General features: G+C 39.5%; 2 protein-coding genes across 2 annotated transcripts in view; one reads left to right on the top strand and one right to left on the bottom strand.

Annotated features, from left to right (window-relative positions):
• HEATR4 (HEAT repeat containing 4) overlaps positions 1-19,287 on the top strand; it is a 50,043-nt gene extending 30,756 nt beyond the window's left edge. The window contains exons 8-17 of the mRNA XM_032228631.1: positions 1,025-1,129; positions 1,538-1,656; positions 2,457-2,637; positions 3,230-3,299; positions 6,493-6,682; positions 8,159-8,237; positions 9,768-9,939; positions 10,536-10,597; positions 15,741-15,943; positions 19,053-19,287. Coding sequence (XP_032084522.1) covers positions 1,025-1,129; positions 1,538-1,656; positions 2,457-2,637; positions 3,230-3,299; positions 6,493-6,682; positions 8,159-8,237; positions 9,768-9,939; positions 10,536-10,597; positions 15,741-15,920 — 1,158 coding nt within the window. The 3' untranslated portion in view covers positions 15,921-15,943; positions 19,053-19,287. The remainder of the gene's footprint in view (positions 1-1,024; positions 1,130-1,537; positions 1,657-2,456; positions 2,638-3,229; positions 3,300-6,492; positions 6,683-8,158; positions 8,238-9,767; positions 9,940-10,535; positions 10,598-15,740; positions 15,944-19,052) is intronic.
• Positions 10,578-12,509, bottom strand: RIOX1 (ribosomal oxygenase 1). Its single transcript, XM_032228643.1, has one exon. The coding sequence runs from the start codon at positions 12,457-12,459 to the stop codon at positions 10,621-10,623; it is 1,839 nt and encodes a 612-aa protein (XP_032084534.1). The 5' UTR covers positions 12,460-12,509; the 3' UTR covers positions 10,578-10,620.
• Positions 19,288-19,489: the final 202 nt, after the last annotated feature.

Genomic DNA, 19,489 nt, shown 5'->3' with positions numbered 1-19,489 from the left:
GTGCTGACAAAAGCGTGCCAACAAAACCGCGGGGACAAGAGCACAAGTTCGAAATCGCGCCGAAGAATGAACACAGAAGTGTGCCAACAGCAGCGCACCAACAGAAGGGCGCTCTAAACCTAACCCTAAAGGTAACTCTAAACCTAACCCTTACCCTAACCCTAACCCTGAACCTAACCCTAACCCTAACCCTAACCCTAACTCTAAACCTAAACCTAACCCTGAACCTAACCCTAAACCTAACCCTGAACCTAACCCTAAACCTAACCCTAAACCTAACCCTGAACCTAACCCTTATCCTAACCCTAAACCTAACCCTGAACCTAACCCTAACCTTAACCCTTACCCTTACCCTTACCCATAACTCAACCGGTTCACCGACCCTTACCTTAACTGTAATTGCGCTTCTGTCGGCGCTCTTTTGTCGGCGCGCCTTTGTGGGCACGCTATCGATGTCGTGGTTTTATCGCCACGGTTTTGTCGGATCACGCACTGTCACCAGCTTCTCTTCTGGTTTCCAGCATGCATATGAATGCCAGCCAGCTGGTCTTCCAGGGCGCCGTTTTCCAGGCTGCTTTTGAGGCTGTTTTCCAAGCCATTTGGGGGCTATTTTCAGGCTGTTTTTTAAATATTTTTTTGCTCCCCAAAATGGGTGAAAAATGGCCCCAAAATCGCCTGAAAACAGCCCAAAAAAGGGCCTGAAAACAGCCCAAAAATGGCCCAGAAAACGGCCAAAAAAACCTGGCATGCCGCACTGGCCAGCTGATCTTCAGGTTTCTGGTCCTCTGGTATGCGCAAAGACCAGCTGGCCAGCGCGCATGCATGTGCCAGAAACCGGAAGACCAGCTGGCCGGTGCATGAATGTCGGTTTTGGGGTTTCTGGCACTCTGGCATGCACCGATGCATGCACACACATTCTGGTTTGGGCACTCGGTGCCAAAACGTTTCGCCATCACTGGTATAGAATGTCATATAAACACATTATGGAGTATTTTTAGGTTTCTTATTAATTGAATGCTTTCAGGGTTTGGTTCATTGTTTACTGGCATCAGAACTGAACAGCTATCAATGGATACATCGGGTTTTGGCATGTAAAACATTGTCTCGTATTCCAGGGAGCGTCACCCAGGTATGTTTCATTTTTTGAACTAGAAATGCAAAAAATATTGCCGATGCTATTTTTCTGATAGCTTATTGCAGATTCCATTTTACCTGAACAAAAGGAAAATACCTCTCATAAAAAAAATAATTCACACAAGCCTTATAAACTGAACTATTATTGTTGGTAGATATTGGCAAGAGGCTTATCAAAAACATTTCCTTCTCTTATTTCCTATATAAAGACAAAAAGACTTCTTACATTTTCTGTTTGAGTGAAGCACTCTGCCTTTATATATGGTTATCTCTGAAAGTGTTTCCCAGAGAGCTACTAAAATCAGAAATGACACATTATTCTTTTTTAAAAAGGTGGGTTTAAAAAACTGTTATGTGTGTTATATGAAGTCACTTTATGACTTATATAAAGTCTTCTAAATAGGACCTTAAGAACAAAATTGTCCAACTGATGTGGACAGATTGGAAAATTGAGGTCCGCCAGGCAGCTGCCAAGGTTTTGGGACATTTGAAACTTGGAAAACAAGTCCATGACCAGCTGAGGTAAGCATCAAACATCACCTGTGGTATCTGTACTTTTACCTAGCAAAATAAATGTGGTATGGTATCACATTGGATACAAACTGCTTCCATATTATGGAGTCCATAATATCCTAACACGAGAAATGATATCTTACATTGATATACTGTATTTTTATGCGAACTACCATTGATATCATGATATGGCCAGTGGTGAGATTCAGCCAGTTCGCACCACTTTGGGAGAACCAGTTGTTAACTTTCTGAGCAGTTGGTGAACTGGTTGTTGGAAGAAATCATTAGGGTAGAGAGCCGGTTGTTAAATTATTTGAATCCCACCACTGGATACGGCCTATTCTTTGTGATAATAAAAATAAAAAGATATTCATGTTTTGTGCAAAGGTTTTTCATGCACAAAGGCCTGAATTTCTGTTACCTGCAAGGAAAGATAGCTTTCTTGCATTCCTGTAGCCTTGTACCTCATGAAAATGTTTCCCCAAAATTGAGAAATACTCTAGAAGAGAACAATAGATGGCAGAAAGAAAATGTGACAACAAAAAATAATTGTCATATATGTCAGATATGGAAGCCCCCCTTGCATATATGTCTTCCAATGTTCTTTAAAAGGATTTCTAAAACATTTTAGGATCCCTAAAATTTAGCAACTAATAGCATGAAGACAAATACGTTTACTGATTCAACTTGCATTGAAGTTGTTGTGTATTATTACTTAGCTTTCAAAGCTAAGTAATGTATTTTCTTTTATTTTGTCCTGGATGCATAAATCAAGTAAGCTTATCATAATAGCATCCTTATCCTCTTAGAGAGAATCTGAAAAGGGGAGACTGCCGGAAGAAAGTCGAAGCTCTTTCCTTGATTGGCTGGCTGAAATTCATGACAGCCAGGTTGCTCCCTGGCTTTCTTCAATGTTTCTCTGATGACTTTGTAGCTGTCCGAAAAGAAGCGTGCTGGGCAGCCGGAGCACTTCAGATTAAAGAAGAGACAGTGAGTGTTCACTAAAATGATTGATAAAGGATTTGTATGCAAAGGTATAAATACATTCCATTCTTGAATGCAAGATTCTCAGAGTTACATTACTCTGGTCTAAGAATAGAACAATCAAACTTGCTTGTGAATGAAGAAATATTCTAGTTTAGTGAAGAAAATATGCGAGCAGAACCAGTCTTCTGCATATTATAGAATAGAATAACAGAGTTGGAAGGAACCTTGGAGGTCTTCTAGTCCAAACCCCTGCCTAGGCAGGAAACCCTATACCATTTCAGACAAATGCTTGTCCAATCTCTTTTTAAAAACTTCCAATATTATAGCATTTACAACGTCTGGAGGCAAGTCAGGGATTTATCAGTATCTAGCAAGTCATAATACATAATTGTTTATTTGTGTTTACCTTCATAGGCTTTTATTGTGTATGCCTGTAATTTATATTGTAGTCTTGGTTCTCTAGCTCCTGCTTTTAATTTGGGATAAATTATGTATGTTATTTAATATTAATAACCCTATCTTTTTTTTTTTTTTAAAAAGATCTATGAATAAGACTCTGTATCAGTCAACAGATTTTGTTGTTGTTGTTGAACAGGTACTAAGATGCCTTTTTAAGATCATGCAAACGGATCCTTTATGGAAAATCAAAGCTCTTGCTATCAGAGGTATTGTACTATTAAACTGTTGAGAATTCTTATTACGGGTTGAACCTATCTGTAAATTGTTTTTGCAACTGTAATTTTGGACGTTATCTTATTTGTCAGAATCTTATCTAGGCTGTCAGTAAAAGAACAGGAAGCTGATCTTCTTATATCCTGTATAAGACTTAACTTTTAGGAAGTATGTATTGCATTGAATCCATGGAATGTGCATGTGTGTGTACAGTTGCAAGAAAAAGTATGTGAACCCCTTGGGATTACGTGGAGTTTTGCATGAATTGGTCATAAAATGTGCTCTGAACTTCATCTAAGTCACAACAATAGACAAATACAGTCTGCTGAAAATAATACTACACAAACATTAGATGTTGACATGGTTTAATTGCACATAACATGTAAACATTTACAGTGCAGGGAGGAAAAAGTATGTGAGCCCCTAGCCTAATGATGTCTCCAAGAGCTAATTGGAGCCAGGAGTGAGCCAAGCTTGACTCCAATCAGTGTGATGATATTGGATGTGTTGCTGACAGCTGTTCTGCCCTTTAAAATACATACACTTGTTGTGGGTTTACTGGTTTCAAGAAGCACTGTCTGATGTGAACCATGCCTCACAGAAAAGAGCTCTCAGAAGACCTACGATCAAGAATTGTTGACTTGCATGAAGCTGGAAAGGGTTACAAAAGTATCTCCAAAAGCCTTGATGTTCATGTGTCCACAGTGAGACAGACTGTCTACAAATGGAGAAAGTTTAGCACTCTTGCTACTCTCCCTAGGTGTGGTTGTCCTGTAAAAATGTCTTCAAGAGCACAGCGCAGAATGCTTCATGAGGTAAAGAAGAATCCTAGAGTGTCAGCTAAAGATCTACAAAAATCTCTGGCACATGCTAACATTTTTGTTGACACATCTACAATAAGGAAAACATTAAACAAGAATGGAGTACATGGGAGGATACCACGGAGGAAGCCATTGCTGTCCAAAAAAATATTGCAGCACGTTTGAAGTTTGCAAAACAGCACCTGGATGTTCCACAGCACTACTGGCAAAATATACTGTGGACAGATGAAACCAAAATTGAGTTGTTTGGGAAAAACTCACAACACTATGTGTGGAGAAAAAAAGACACAGCACACCAACATCAAAACCTCATCCCCACTGTAAAACATGGCGGAGGGAGCATCATGGTTTGGAGCTGCTTTGCTACCTTAGGGACTAGACGGATTGTTGTCATTGATGGGAAAATGAATTCCAGAGTTTATCAAGACATTTTGCAGGAAAACGTACGACCATCTGTCCGCCAACTGAAGCTCCACAGAGGATGGGTGATGCAACAGGACAATGACCCAAAGCATACAAGTAAGTCAACACAAAAATGGCTTCAACAGCACAGAATACACCCTCTGGAGTGGCCCAGTCAGAGTCCTGACCTCAACCCAATTGAAATGCTGTGGCATGACCTTAAGAGAGCGATTCACACCAGACATCCCAAGAATATTGCTACACTGAAACAGTTTTGTGAAGAGGAGTGGTCCAAAATTACTCTAGATCGTTGTGCAGGTCTGATCTGCAACTACAAGAAATGTTTGGTTGAGGTTATTGCTGCCAAAGGAGGGTCAACCAGTTATTAAGTCCAAGGGTTCACATACTTTTTCCTCCCTGCACTGTAAATGTTTACATGTTATGTGCAATTAAACCATGTCAACATCTAATGTTTGTGTAGTATTATTTTCAGCAGACTGTGTTTTTCTATTGTTGTGACTTAGATGAAGTTCAGAGCACATTTTATGACCAATTCATGCAAAACTCCACGTAATCCCAAGGGGTTCGTGGCACGACATAACCACGAATGTCAAAAGTGCGCCAACAAAACCGCGGCGCTAAAACTGCGATGTCAAAAGCGCACCGACAACAGCGCGCCGACAGAAGCACGATTTAAGTTAAGGTAAGGTTTAGGGTTAGGGTTAGGTTTAGGGTTAGGGTTAGATTTAGGGTTAGGTTTAGGGTTAGGGTTAGGGTTATTTTTAGGGTTATGTTACAGCGCGCTTCTGTCGGCGCGCTGTTGTCAGCGCGCTTCAGCGCTCATTCGTCTCCGTGGTTTTGACGGTGCAGTTTTGTCACCGTGCTTTAGTCACACACGCTTTTGTCGTACGCGCATTTGTGGTGGAACCCAAGGGGTTCACATACTTTTTCTTGCAACTGTATGTACACGAGTGAGTGGCATGGACTCAGGGTAACCATGCTTGGCCTAGGCTCACTTGGAATAATGGGATTTAAATGTGTTGTAATTACCAAGTCTAATCAAACAACTGTATCCTTAATAGCTCCCAACTTGTGATCACAAGGATATAGAGATACAGCAAGTGATCCATACTGGGCAGTAAATTGAATTCTCATGAGGTAATTAAAATGGACCACCTGCATGTAGGTATGAACTATATTATTTGAAATGGCTGGCTTAGAAGGTAGTTTACAAAACATTTGATTTCAGTGGAATCAGAGGTGGGTTGCTCCCGGTTCGGCCCAGTTCAGCTGAACTGGTAGTGGTATTTTGGCCTGGGCCACAGAACCGGCAGCGATCCAGGCTGGCCAGGGGAGCAACCCACCTCTGATCAACACAATATATTATCACTTCTTTATTTCCAGTGAAGGTTCCCTTCAGTAACATTCTTTGGCTTCTGTTAAGAGTAGTGTTTCATTTCAGAATACATGTAATCCTCAACTTACAACAGTTCGTTTAGTGACTATTTGAAGTTACAACGGCACTGCAAAAAGTGATTTATGACCATTTTTCACACTTAATCATTGCAGCATTCTCATGATCATGTGATTTTACATTCAGATGCTTGAAAGCTGGTTCATATTTATGATGGTTGCAGTTTCCTGGGGTCATGTGATCCCCTTTTGCAACTTTCTGACAAGCAAAGTCAATGGGGAAGCCAGATTTACTTAACAACCATGTTACTAACTTAACAACTGCAGTGGCTGACTTAACCATGGAAAGAAAAACCATAAAACAGGGCAAAATTTACTCAACAAATTTCTCACTTAGCAGCATAAATTTTGGGCTCAATTGTGGTCATAAGTTGAGGACTACCTGTATATAGGTCTATTCAGATAACTGGCAAATACTGGATCAGAGACCAAAAGCTCATCTTCTTGACATAAAATGTCAAAGCAACTATATCATTTTCTTTTCTGACAGCTTTGGGTCAGATAGGTGAGGCAAGTCCCTACCTAAAAGACCTTCTTCTCTGGGCCCTTAATTTTGAAGAAGATCCTGGAGTACGGAGGGAAGCCTGCCGGAGTATCATCACTCTCAAAATGCAGGATGAAACTGTTCGGGCTACTTTACTGATGAGAATGATACTGGAACCAAATGAGAAAGTAAAAGAGTAAGTTACTTGTTTTAAAAAAATAGACGATTCATGTGTTTAGAAGTTCCTTCTCCGAGAACATTCTAGGGGCTGTGTTTCTTCATCTTGGCAATTGTAAGATACGTGGCATTTTCAACTTCTAGCGTTCCTCGACCAGCATGTTTTATTACACCTTTGAAAAAAATATTCCCCTATTCTTCAAATGTAAGTGTTCCTTGCCACTGCACTGATTTATTCCTATAGTAATGGGAAGTGAAGATGGGACAATAATGCCCTGTATTGCTAACTGTGATTTGTAAACCATGGTTTGTGACTCACAAATCCAGTAATTATAGTTTATAAAGCAAGACAAGACTTGATGAAATGTTTGAATCCTGCCCGTGACATTTTATTAATTATTTGAGAGCAGTTTAGTCAATTATAGTTAGTCTTCTATTTATGATTGGTTGCCTAGGGATTGTTTGAAGTTATGATGGACCTCCCTGGAACTTATTATTATTATTTATTATTATTTATTATATTTATATGTCGCCCTTTTCCCCCGAAGGGGACTCAGTTCCGAATTAGTTCCGAATTTCCCACAGTTGCTCACTCACCCCGAGGAGTGCATGTTGGTTGCTCGCATGTATGGCCACTTGCAGCTTCCTGTAGTCACAGGATCATGCATTTACTTCTGGTTACTACAAAACTAGATCATAGCAAAACACTGGTGGGATTAACAACCTTGGTATTTGCTTAACCACCATACTGGTCATTTTATGAATGCAGCATTCACTTAACAATCACCACAAAAAAAGTCATAACATCATATTGGTTGTGTGGGTGACTCATTTTACAGTTGTTACAACTTATGACCATGATGGACCAGGCTCCATTAAGGTTGTTAAGTCAAGGACTATCATACAGGCTCCTTTTCAACAGTAATAGATCTTCAGTGAATATCATTCATAGACTTTAGTCAAGTCATGATAGGCATTATTAATTAAAATACTTCCAATATATGCACTGTGCAGTCCTGTCAATGTCCTCTGTTATTGGAGCCAATGAAATGTATTGCCAACTAACTTGTGCACAGGATTGTAGCACTTAGCTAAGCTATGTGGCGATTCCAGAAGATCTCTAGAAGATGTGACTAGCAAGAATTATCTCATCTAGGTTTACAGAGATATCTAAAAAAAAAATAATTGGGATTTTTCTGATGTCCAAGGGTTTTCAGTGTGTGTGTTTCCACACACTGAAAAGGTGTGTGGGCCTAATAATGGAATAGCTTTCTCTGGGATTAATCTTTTTCTAAATTTGGGGAAGGATTGAACATTTAATTGCAAATGTAGCAAGACGTTTCTGTAATATTGCACTAGCCTCAGATTTACAGAAAAAGTGTATCAGATGCTGTGTTCAGCAAAGATAAAAATAAATGCTCCTAAGAGAGGAGGGATGACATGATATGTTCTAAATAAATAAAATGAAAATGTAGATGACTGTTTCTTTGAACAGAGAAGTGAGTCGTGCTGTGACAAATTTCAATTTTGAACAAGAGGAAGAGCAAGAAATGATCCAAAAAATCAAGAATGAGGTAAAAAATGACAATCTAAAAAGTTCTGGTGCTTTACTTTTTTTAGAAGCCAACATTACATAGCTCTTTCCACACTTCAAGAAACTTCTCCTTTCCCCATTCACATTTCTAAAGACTGGTAACTTCTGAAAATTTGAAGCAATATGAAATTGTAATACATAAAAGTGTGCTAATTGCTATATATTGGGCTTTGGAATCATACAGAAGCAATCAGATAGTCAGCATGAATTTCACATGGCCATATTCCAAAGTTTTGAAGCAACTGTTGGCTTATATGCAGAGATAGACTATAAGAGACCACAAGAGACTTCTGCATATCTTAATTGCATTCATATAGAACAGTGATGGCTAACCTTTTTGCCATCACGTGCCAAAAGTGAGGGGAGCACAGGGGGGTCGTGTGTGGGAGTGCCCACACCTATAATTCTATGCGTGTGACACCCACAGTGCATGCGCATGACCGCCTCCCTCCCTCCCTCCCCTTTTTGCACACGATGGACCCGTTTTTTGCCCTCCCCAGGCTCCAGAGGCTTTCTAGGAGCATGGGGAGGGTGAAATGACCTCTCCCCCTGAGGCCTTCCGGAGGGTGAAAAATGGCCCTATGGACAACCCGGAAGTCAATTTCTGAACTTCCAGGTTGCCCGTAGGCCGTTCTTCACCCTCCAGAAGCTTCAGGGAAGCCTCTGAAGGGCAAAAAATGGCCGAAAATGAAGGCCAAAGCCAGCTGGCCATGGGCGCACATGCGCGCTGGAGCTGACAGGGCAATGCCTTGCGTGCCCTAAGAAATGGCTCCACGTGCCACCGGTTCGCCATCGCGGATATAGAAGTTTAAGTGTGCAGATTCTCCAAAAGATACTATACCACAATGAGGATAATCCCTGCTGCATTCATCACCTCGTCAATATGCCTCCAGATGTAAGAAGCTAATAATCAGGGAATTGACTATCATTTCAAACAAGATGTATTTTGTGTTCATAAAAGTTTACTAAAAAAAGATATATATGCATTTGGAAAGTGACAAAATATGTCACAAGGTATGAGGTATAGACTACTCAGTATCCAAAACTCAGATCTGTAGTTATGGAATAAGACCTACTAGTTGCCAGTATCCTTTACGTCACACTACACTTGGAGAACTAAAAAAACAGGAATCTTAGTGAAAAACTAACATTTGCTGTGTGCAAAGCTCTACAGTGGTTAAAAAAAATCATAACTTAAATTGTCCATGCTATTTCAACTCATATAACCCCTGATTTTTCACCTAATTACATTAACATGACAAATGGGCAAAGCTTTAAGTAGCTTAACAAGTATCTGAAAAAAACTAGCAGCACAATCTTACACTTACTTTTTCATATAAATTAAAAGCTATTAACTGTTTTAGTTTAGCAGCTCACTTTTTAACCATATTTCCCCTATTCTACTTCCATATTCTAAGAGCAAAACTCTTTAGTATTATGATGCAAGAATTGTGAATGGAGTAAAATTACATTGGTAAATGGTGCAAAAAATGAACAATTTGTGTTTCAGATTTCCAGATTAAGCCACAAACCCCTAGTGATAGAAAAAGTAATAAAACTTCAAGAAGTAATAGAGAAGATGTGGCATGAAGCCCACTGCATTTATCGGGAAAAAGGAGACATCTTTGCATATAGAGATATTCGTGACATCTTCCTTGATGTTGTCAAAACTGCTTTCACTGGTAATGTAGAATGTAGTGAAAAGGTTTGATGGGGCACTAGTTATTTTTTACACATTTTTTTCTCCCTAGCATTCTTTCTAGATAGCTTGAAAGCTATTACTCTTTCACATAATGCACAAAGAACCTCTGAAATAGAAAGAGCCTCTGAAATAGTGTTTTTATTTGTGAGCATAAAGGAATCCTGCCAAATATGTTTTGCTTGGTTTGTAAAGTCTATAGGATCAATGTAAAGAGTTGCTCAAGGTAATAACAGATCCACTACATACCTGAAATAGTGCTGGATTGGCTTTCTCTGCTCTGCGGCTAATGAACTATATTACATATAGATCTGGTGCTTGTTTTTATTTCTAATCACATAACCCAGTGGACTTAAACAAACAATACTTACATTTTTTCTAGTGAAAAAGCTTTAAGTCTACCATTTAAGTTTATTGCAATCTTTTACTGGAATAATTTTTGTTTAATCTACCCACAATTCAAAAAATAAAAACTGATTTTCAAAGTTAAGAATAAATACTATGTTATAAACATTTTAAAATGTATCTCAAATTACATCCTTTATTTTGCTATATATATGTATTTCTTTATTTCTGCAGATCAAACAGAAACTCCAAGCAGGGAGTTATCAAAACTTTGGATTACTATCTTAAATATATTAGTAAGTACAAGAAAAATAACTTCTTACAATTCATTTATTTTTATGTTGCAAGATGAAAGAGGTTTTTTAGTAATCAGCAACCCCTTCTCAAACAAAAAAGTTGCCAAGGCAATCTTATCATTCAAAGAACCACAAGGAAGGGCACTCACACAGATGTAATTTGGGTAAGAGGAGACCAAAAATTCAATTCCATCTATGTATTCAGACTCTATTTCACAATACTTAGGCTCCTCCTTGTGGTACACTCTTGAATTTTCTGTGGTATAATACAGCAAAGTAGCATCTCCTTCATTGCACAACCTGACAATGCCATATCGAAGTAGACGTATTTGTGTAGTTTTCTCCAGCTGGATGTCAACATTTTGCACATTTCCATTCTCCCACCTTGCTGGATGCCTGAGAACACTCAATGCTTTTTCAGTCTCAGTCAGCACTGGAGGAAGACAGTCATGAAAAAAAGACTTGGCTTTCTGATCCACTGCAGCATCAACTGGTGCATAATCCATTAGTTTTGTGACTAAAGTCCTGATCTTCTGCAGAAAAACGGTTCGGCGTGGATCTTCAGCATCGGTGTTTATGACACCCATGTATTCCAGATAGTCTGCAGGAAGGCCTTGACGATATTCAATGTCCTCTTCAATGGCCATCTGCAATGCTGCAGGGAGAAGTTTTTCCACCAAGTCTCCCCAGGAGTTTTGCTGATAGGAGGAAACTGTTATGTGGAGAGAATGAGCCTCTGGGAGGCAATCCCCTTGATGTATAAACCCACGAGGGAAGTAGAGCAGGTCTCCAGCTTCTAAGACAGTCTCCAGAATCGGTTCACCAATCTCCATCTGGCTAAAATTGCTACTTGAAAAGCGAGGCAACATCTCATCTGGCTGCCTGGGGGCGTAAACCCGCCAGTGTTTCTTTCCTTCCAGCTGGATCACAAACGCCTCAATGTCGTCATAATGTGGGGCAAAGCCCTGAGCTCCAGCAGGAGTCAGGTAAGTGTTGGCACCAACCATAGTGCTGAACTGCTCCTGTAGGATAGACAGGACGTGCCAGACGGTAACCGAAAAGGCCTGAGGGTTCAGCATCCTGAGGGAGCAGCCGTTCCTGTAGAAATCCCAGACCACGGCTGGCACTGCCCTGCCCACGGGATTATGGGTCTCCCTCTTCCCATCCTCATAACTGGTCACATCCAAGTTGACACCAAACTGGACACTGTGGTTGCGCAGGATGTTATCAAACTCAGCAGTGGAGAAGAGATCCTGATAATAACTTGGATTGTGCCTGTGGATCAGAAGCGGTGACTTCTCCCAGTACCGATGAAAGAATTCCTGCGAGGAAACAGGAGCGATGAGCCACTGGAACAGTTGGGCAGCTCGCTCCCGGCTATCCCGTACCTTTTCCAGGTCTTGGAGGAGAGACAGAAGAGAGCAGCTTGAAGACAATTCCCGGGAGTAAAAGGGTCCCCCTTCTCCCTGGGGCAGGGAAGCAGATGCTGCGGGTGGTTCTGGAGCCTTTTGGTCTCCCCGTCGGCGCTCCGCCTTCCTCCGCAACGCTTTCTGCCGGCTCTGCAAGGCAGCCACGTATTTGCAAGTCGACCTATTGTTCCGTTTCGGTTTTCGCTTCTCCTGGACGCCCGAAAGCCGGAACGCATCTCTAGGCTGCTCCTCGCCGGCCGCTTCGGATGCGACAGAGCAATCCCTGCCTGCCGAGCCTTTCAGCTGCTTCCGCTTCTTTACCCCTCGGCGCTTCAGGGAGAGCGAAACGCCACGAGGTGGGCCGGGGTTTTGTTTCGCCTGGTCCCGTTCGCTGAGCGGGAAGAAAGAATGATAGGCGGCCCGGGCAGATACACGTGGGCTCAGCAGCGCCATGCCGGACAAGGACAGGCCGCCTCGGGGAATAACGCGACGAAGGGTTTCCGGTTTCTGCTCTTCCTGTTCAGGCCTTAGCTCCGCCCTTCCACTCTGACGTCAAATAAAAAGAGAGGGGGTCGAGCGTGGAGTGCCGCCAATGCGAGCTTCTCTTCGTTATTCCTGGAGACCTTAAGCCTAGTTTACAGGCGTCCCCAAACTTGGCAATTTTAAGACTTGTTGGACTTCAACTCCCAGCAGGCTGGAGAATTCTGGGAGTTGAAGTCCACAAGTCTTAAAATTGCCAAGTTTGAAGACCTCTAGTATAATATAAAATTCCGTTCCTGCCCTTCCCGCCTAACTACGATAGAAACCTGCCGCGGTGCCGAGTCTGCAATCTTACGACATTTAAAAGGTTGGACAATCATTTGTCTGGGAGGGTAGTCCTCAATTTACAACAGTTAATTTAGGTTTTTTTTAAATAATTTTTTAAAATATAAATAATGCAAACATAGTAAATACAAAAAAAGAAAGACAAAAGAAACAAAGGAGAAATAAATAAATATTACAGTGCACCGTCACACATGCACACACCCGAGATCTTTCCCCCCCTTATATTTCTTCCTCTATAACAAGTAAAAGATGTACAATATATTCCAATTGTATCCTTATCCCCTCCAAAACATCCCCTCCACAACAGTTAATTTAGTGATGGTCCAAAGTTACAACAGCATTGGTGACTCAGGACTGTTTTTCGCACTTAACGACCGTTGCAGCATCCTCACGGTCACCATGAGCAAAATTCGGAAGCTTGGCAACTGACTCATATTTAGGACTGTTGAAGTGTCCTAGGATCATGCAAATACCATTTGTGACCTTCTGACCAACAAAATCATCAAGGAAACTGGATTCACTTAACAATCATGTGATTAACTTAACAGCTGCAGTGATTCACCTAAGAACTGAGGCAAGAAAAGTTGTAAAATGGGGCAAAACTCACTTAGCAAATGTCTCAGGAACAGAAATTTTGGGTTCAATTTATGGTGGTAAGTTGAAGACTACCTGGATAAAGTCTTTTGCCTTGGGCAAAAGGTTGTGCTGAAGACCTCCAAGGGTCCTTCCAACCCTATGGTTCTATGATTCTTGTGGCTCTCTTGTAGCCTAAATAATTTAGTAGAGTAGAATGGATACTGCATTCCCTGAAGTTTACTTCTAACAAAATGAGCAAAACATTTGCTTTCTGTACATCCATGGAGACTCTGATTGTGTCCACAGGACACTCTCAATGGTAGATTGTTGGAGGGGGGAAAGGGGTGTAAGACAAATGATATCTTAGAACATTAAATTGGAAAGACTGCATGTCATCTTGCCAACTTAAAGTTTAATATTAATGCTTGTGAATTACGTTTAATGCAAAACTCCTAATTAAAGGATTGCCTAAAGATGACTGTCTAACATTCACTTGAAACCATGGGGTGAAAGTGAAACCAAATCACTAAGTAATCCTCACCACTGTCAACTATTCTTGCTGTTAAGTTTTTTCCTAGTAATTAGAAATTTCCTAATAATCCGAATATAGACTATAACCTGTAGGATGCCTCTTTTTCAAAAGTAGTTTTATTAAAATATTTTGCACATATAACAAGAAATACAAAAAAAATAGTAAATGTGAAAAAGAAAAAAGGAAATAGAAAAAAGAAAATGACAGAACAGATTAAAAAAATATACAGAAGTGTTGCTAAACAATTGGTCCTAACTCCAGGACATTCTGTACTCAATGCGCATCATATAATACTACTCCACAAACTGCTATTTCTGTTAGTCTTGTTTTTTTATGTTCCACTATTGCACCAATCATATCTTTATATTGACTTGCTTTTCATGTTTCATCAAATTCCAAGTCACCTAGAATCCTCTTCTAAATTGGATGACTAAATAAATAAATAAATAAATAATATTCCTACCATTTTACTCAGTGTGTGTGTGTGTATACACGTATATGTACAGTATATGGTCCTTCGGAAAAGATCATAATTTTATGCTATTTTATTTCATTTTGTAATTAACAACCAAATAATCATCCATACAATAGGACACAGCTTATATTAATGCTTTTGTTATTAAGGTTTAAACTGAAATAATGGCTTTATCATCTGCATTTAAAAGTTATGCAGTTATGCCACAGGCCTATCAGTCATTTGATTTTCTGGTTTTGTGAGTTTTTCTACCTTGTTCATTGATACAAAAATTAAAAGCAAAGGGGGTGGATAATCAAATGCTTTCTTCTTTCCTCCCATTTCAAGGTATTAAAGCTAATATCTCACATAGTTAATTCTGACAGATTTCAGACTGGTACTTTTTATATGATTTTCCCAATCTGTCAATTGAACCCAAGAATTTGCAAATAGAGCAAATCCAAACTCATTTTCACACAACATAGTCCTCCTCACATTCCTAGCTTATAACCAAGTTAATTAACTCCATTCTTTCCTGATCTGATATGGAAATAGCATTTTCTAATTTTTCCTGATACTAGTCTTCCCATATATGTGTTTTGTCTTTGGCAACCACAATCTTGGGTGCAATCTGTTCTCTTCAGTTATTGGCAACTTCCCTCCAAGGTCATTTGGCTGATGCAATTGGCCTGATGTAGCATTGGAGCAGCAGCACCAACATTGCCATGGAGAAAGTAGAAGACCCATACTTCTATTCTAAAAGGACCTGGAAGTCAAGGCATTTGTTTTTCTATAAAGGCATATCAGACAGGTTGCAGCAAGATCACTACAGATGATGCTTGTTTGGCAACTGTTCAAAGTCACAATAGTCCTTAACAAGGAGACATATGACTAATCTTTATAGTTGCAGCCATTTCATGTTATGATTCAGGGACGTGGCAGCCATCTTGCAATCACAATGGTTCAGTGCCCCACAGTCCCGTGATCTCCATTTTTGATCTTCTGACTATAACACCTAGCTATTAGCTAGCCAATATGCCTTTTGAAACTGATGGCCATTGTAGTGCAAGTCATCTGAAAAGGCTCCATGCAGAAGAATTTACTTTAGGGAAGGCTTTCCATATGATTTCAGTTGAAGAATCTGGATGATGTCTGTGAAGTAATATGCAGTTTGATTATAGTAGATAATAGTTAAGAGACATATTCACAAACAGCATGCCAGCTTAAATGATTTGTAGGTTGCAATGTTAATGTTAAACAAATATCTATATGGGAGGATACTGTATATGGGTCTATGTGTTTTCACTTCTTGTCTGTTGATATTTTGCTTTACTACTTGTATTTTAGCCTTGGTTAGGAATCCCTCCAAATCCCTGGACACGAAGAGCCTTTTATGAGGCACTAAAAAGACACAAGAAAGAAAGGGAAAAACATTTCAAGAAACTAAAAACAACTACAGAAAAGCCTAAAAAATCCAAGGATATCAAAAAGGGCAAAGGAAAACCATCTGTCCATTTTGAGACATAACAGGTTGACCCTTTCTGCAAAAGGTACAAATATTCTGGCTGGGCTTCTGTGGTTATGTAGAGATTATAGCCTCTCAGTTTGAAGAAAGAATGTTAACTAAATGCAATTATTCATTGCCCTTACAGTAGCTAATTTTTGAATCCACCATTAGATTGCATTGGAATTTGAATTACTGAGTTTCAAAATATATCCTGGGAACATGTTTGTTTGTCCTATATGTTGCCCATCTTACACAGAGGCAATTTTGACATGAAACATTAAAACAATAAATAATAAGACTAAAATTGGTTTAAAATTGGCAAAGATTGGAAGGAAGGAAGCAAGATGCACATGAGGAGGAGGTAGGATCTTCTCTTAATTCATTAACCATCTCCAGAATGACATACACCCCTTGGGAGCCCTAGGTCAGTTGTGAGAATCAGATGTTTAGGCCCTTTCAGGAAGGTCAAAAGGTGGGTGTGATTCACGCCTGATGGGGGCACGATGTTCCACAGGACAGGAGTCACAGCAAAAAAGGCTCTTCTCCTGGACACTGCCAGCCTGAATTCCTTGACAAACAGGGTTTGCAGCACGCCCCTTCTGCTGGTGCGGGTAGAGTAGGCCAATCCCACTCTTGACAGTGAGACACTTTCTCAGGTAACCTGCATTTAGAACTATATCCAATATCTTTCAAATTATGTGCAGAATATTACAGTACAACAACTATTGCAAAATTGCTAGGGACACTTCTGCAAGTATGCCACATTTACGCATATTATATTACTGGATAGAGGTCAGAAACAATGTTTTATTTCATTTTGTTGGAAGTAATTCATGGTTCCATACAAGCAAAGCTTCCTGCTGAATCAGAGTTATTGAGCCTATGACTTGATTCATATGTCATGCTTAGTCATAATTTCTTCACAATGGATTCTCCAGTAGGTGGAGACATCATCCAGGCATGGGTATGACTCCGTCAGGATCGGACTGGGTCTACAAGTATTAAAGCCACACCCACGAAGCTCCTCCCCAGAAATAGACTCAGTCGATCCTTCGATTAGCTGTGTCTCCCTATCTCTCCTTGCTAATTTTCCTTTAAATTCTCCAAAAATCCTCTAACCTTCAAATTACCAAATTGGCTTCCTCCCAAATCGCTTTCTATTTAGCCCTTACTTTTTTTGTTCAATAAACCCCAGTTAAGCCATAGATACGTTTACATACCATGGATTTAGCAAATACCAAACAGTCCACATTATGGAGTAATACAGCACATGAATACAGATTTAATTACAAATGCTAAGAAAAAAATTTCACTGAGGCTTCCATTATAAACATAGATTTGTTGTTGTTGTTAGTTGCGAAGTTGTGTATGACCCATCGTGACCCCATGGACAACGTTCCTCCAGGCCTTCCTGTTCTCTACCATCCCCTGGAGACCATTTAAGCTCACACCAACTGCTTCAATCATTCTCTGTCGTCCCGTTCTTCTTTTGTCTTCAATCGTTCCCAGCATTAGGCTCTTCTCTAGTGAGTCCTTCCTTCTCATTAGGTGGCCGAAGTATTTGAGTTTCATCTTCAGGATCTGGCCTTCTAAAGAGCAGTCAGGGTTGATATGCTCTAGGACAGACCAGTTTGATCGCCTTGCAGTCCTAGGGACTCGCAGGAGTCTTCTCCAGCACCATAGTTCAAAGGCCTCAATTCTTTGGTGCTCAGCCTTATAAAATGCTATCTCTGTATAAAGTCCTATAGCAATTAATCATCATTAAATATCCTTTCAGTTTGATGTTTTAAAACAAATATGGTCACCCAGACATGGGAAAGTTCATGGGTTCACAATATGCTAAATGAATATTTTGTTTCTATAGACAGTGATTCATTGTGGCATGACCTGGACATAACAACTTGGTTCACAGATGACACTATTCTACATTAGGCTTTCTATGTTTTCTTTCTCTTCTTTCAAATATGATCAGTAACTATTGCATATTTTCTGTTTGTATTGATTTGCTGCTAGACTCAGAGAAATCCTACATGACCATGATTAGTTTCTTTTTCTTCTCCCTTTGCATAATTACATACATGCTATTAGTTTTAATTTCACCATTTTGTAGTGGAATGCTTATATATGCATAAAATATGTTTATATTTCTTTCTTTCTGTATGCCTGCCCACTAATACAATCTTCTAACTAATCTTCCTAGACTCGCAGTTTCAAAATGTTTCAGTGAAGCCATCAGAACAATATTTTCTAAAGTAGATTTTATATCACTACTGCACCTGATAAATTATTTTAGCTTGAAAAACTATGAAAAATGGAATGACTGGACTTGCAATCCGAATAATGTTTCATTTGTATCATCTCATTTCTAAAACATAGGCATACGACAACAACTGAGCCCAAAATTTATGTTGCTAAGTGAGACATATGTTAAGTGAGTTTTGCCCTATTTCACAACTTTTCTTGTCACAGTTACGTGAATCACTGAGTAGTTAAGTTAGTAACATGGTTTTTAAGTGAATCTGGCTTCCCCATTGATTTTGCTTGTTGGAAGGTTGCAAAAGGAGATCACGTGACCCTGGGATATGGCAACCATCATAAATATAAGACAGTTGCCAAATTTGGATGCTGCAACCATCTTAAGTGTAAAAAAGAGTCATAACTCACTTTTTTCAGTGCCATTGTAACTTTGAATGGTCCCTAAATGAACTGTTGTAAGTTAAGGACTACTTGTTGAACCATGAATATAGTTCAGAAAGATGGCAAAGAAATCTGAAAAGCTAATGTGGCTAGAATCTGCAGAACTATCTTTCCTTGCAATAAACTTTTTTGTTTGATTATTTGTGGTTTGGTTTGCAAAGATTGCCCAATGAAATAAACATGCCTGAAAACGTTTAGCATGGAACTAATACTGACATTTTCAAATCAATTTCTAACTAATAGTAAACTGAATATAAGAGAGCATCAGGAGTGATCTGCTGTTGGCATTGCTTAAGAAGTACAGCTGTCACTGCTGCCTTGATTAGGAGGCTATTGGTTTGCAATTATTTAGTGCCATTAAGCATCTTTGGTCCAAGTATTAAAGGACTCCTGAAAATGTTTACAACTTTGTTCACGGTGTGATAAAATTGTCACTGTTTTTATTTTGCTTGCAGATGCAGCAGAATACAGTGATGGGACTTCGCTATGCTGAAAAATTCAATCTGATGGAATTCTGTAAGCTCAGTTTCTTACAGTTTGCAAAAGTGTTATAAGTGCTGGAGAATGTTAGATGGGTTTAGAGCAGTTGTGTTCTGTATTTGTAAATGCAGATTTGTTCTTAATTTTATATTTGTACTCATTCACTAAAGTTATCTTCCTGTACAATTTCAATAAAACCAAGAGGAAAAGATTAAAAACATAACAAAGAATCTTGCATTTCTATCCTTGTGTATCTTGGTGCAATTATGCAATTCCTTCACTTTCTATTAAAATATTTAACATGAGACCATTTTCCTAAGGTGTACAGAGTAGTTCAGTTAAGTGATTTCTTTTTTAAATCAACTTTTTACATAACTTATATTTCATATGCCAATTTGGTCTAGTGGTTAAG

The sequence above is a fragment of the Thamnophis elegans genome, chromosome 1 (assembly GCF_009769535.1).
Source record: "Thamnophis elegans isolate rThaEle1 chromosome 1, rThaEle1.pri, whole genome shotgun sequence".
Lineage (NCBI taxonomy): Eukaryota > Metazoa > Chordata > Lepidosauria > Squamata > Colubridae > Thamnophis > Thamnophis elegans.
Note: the sequence above shows the minus strand (reverse complement) of the source record. Positions and strands in the feature narration are given on the sequence as shown.

What these genes read in the sequence shown, in the direction of transcription:
- RIOX1 (XM_032228643.1), bottom strand. Translation starts at nt 12,459, where the DNA reads ATGGCGCTGCTGAGCCCACGTGTATCTGCCCGGGCCGCCTATCATTCT.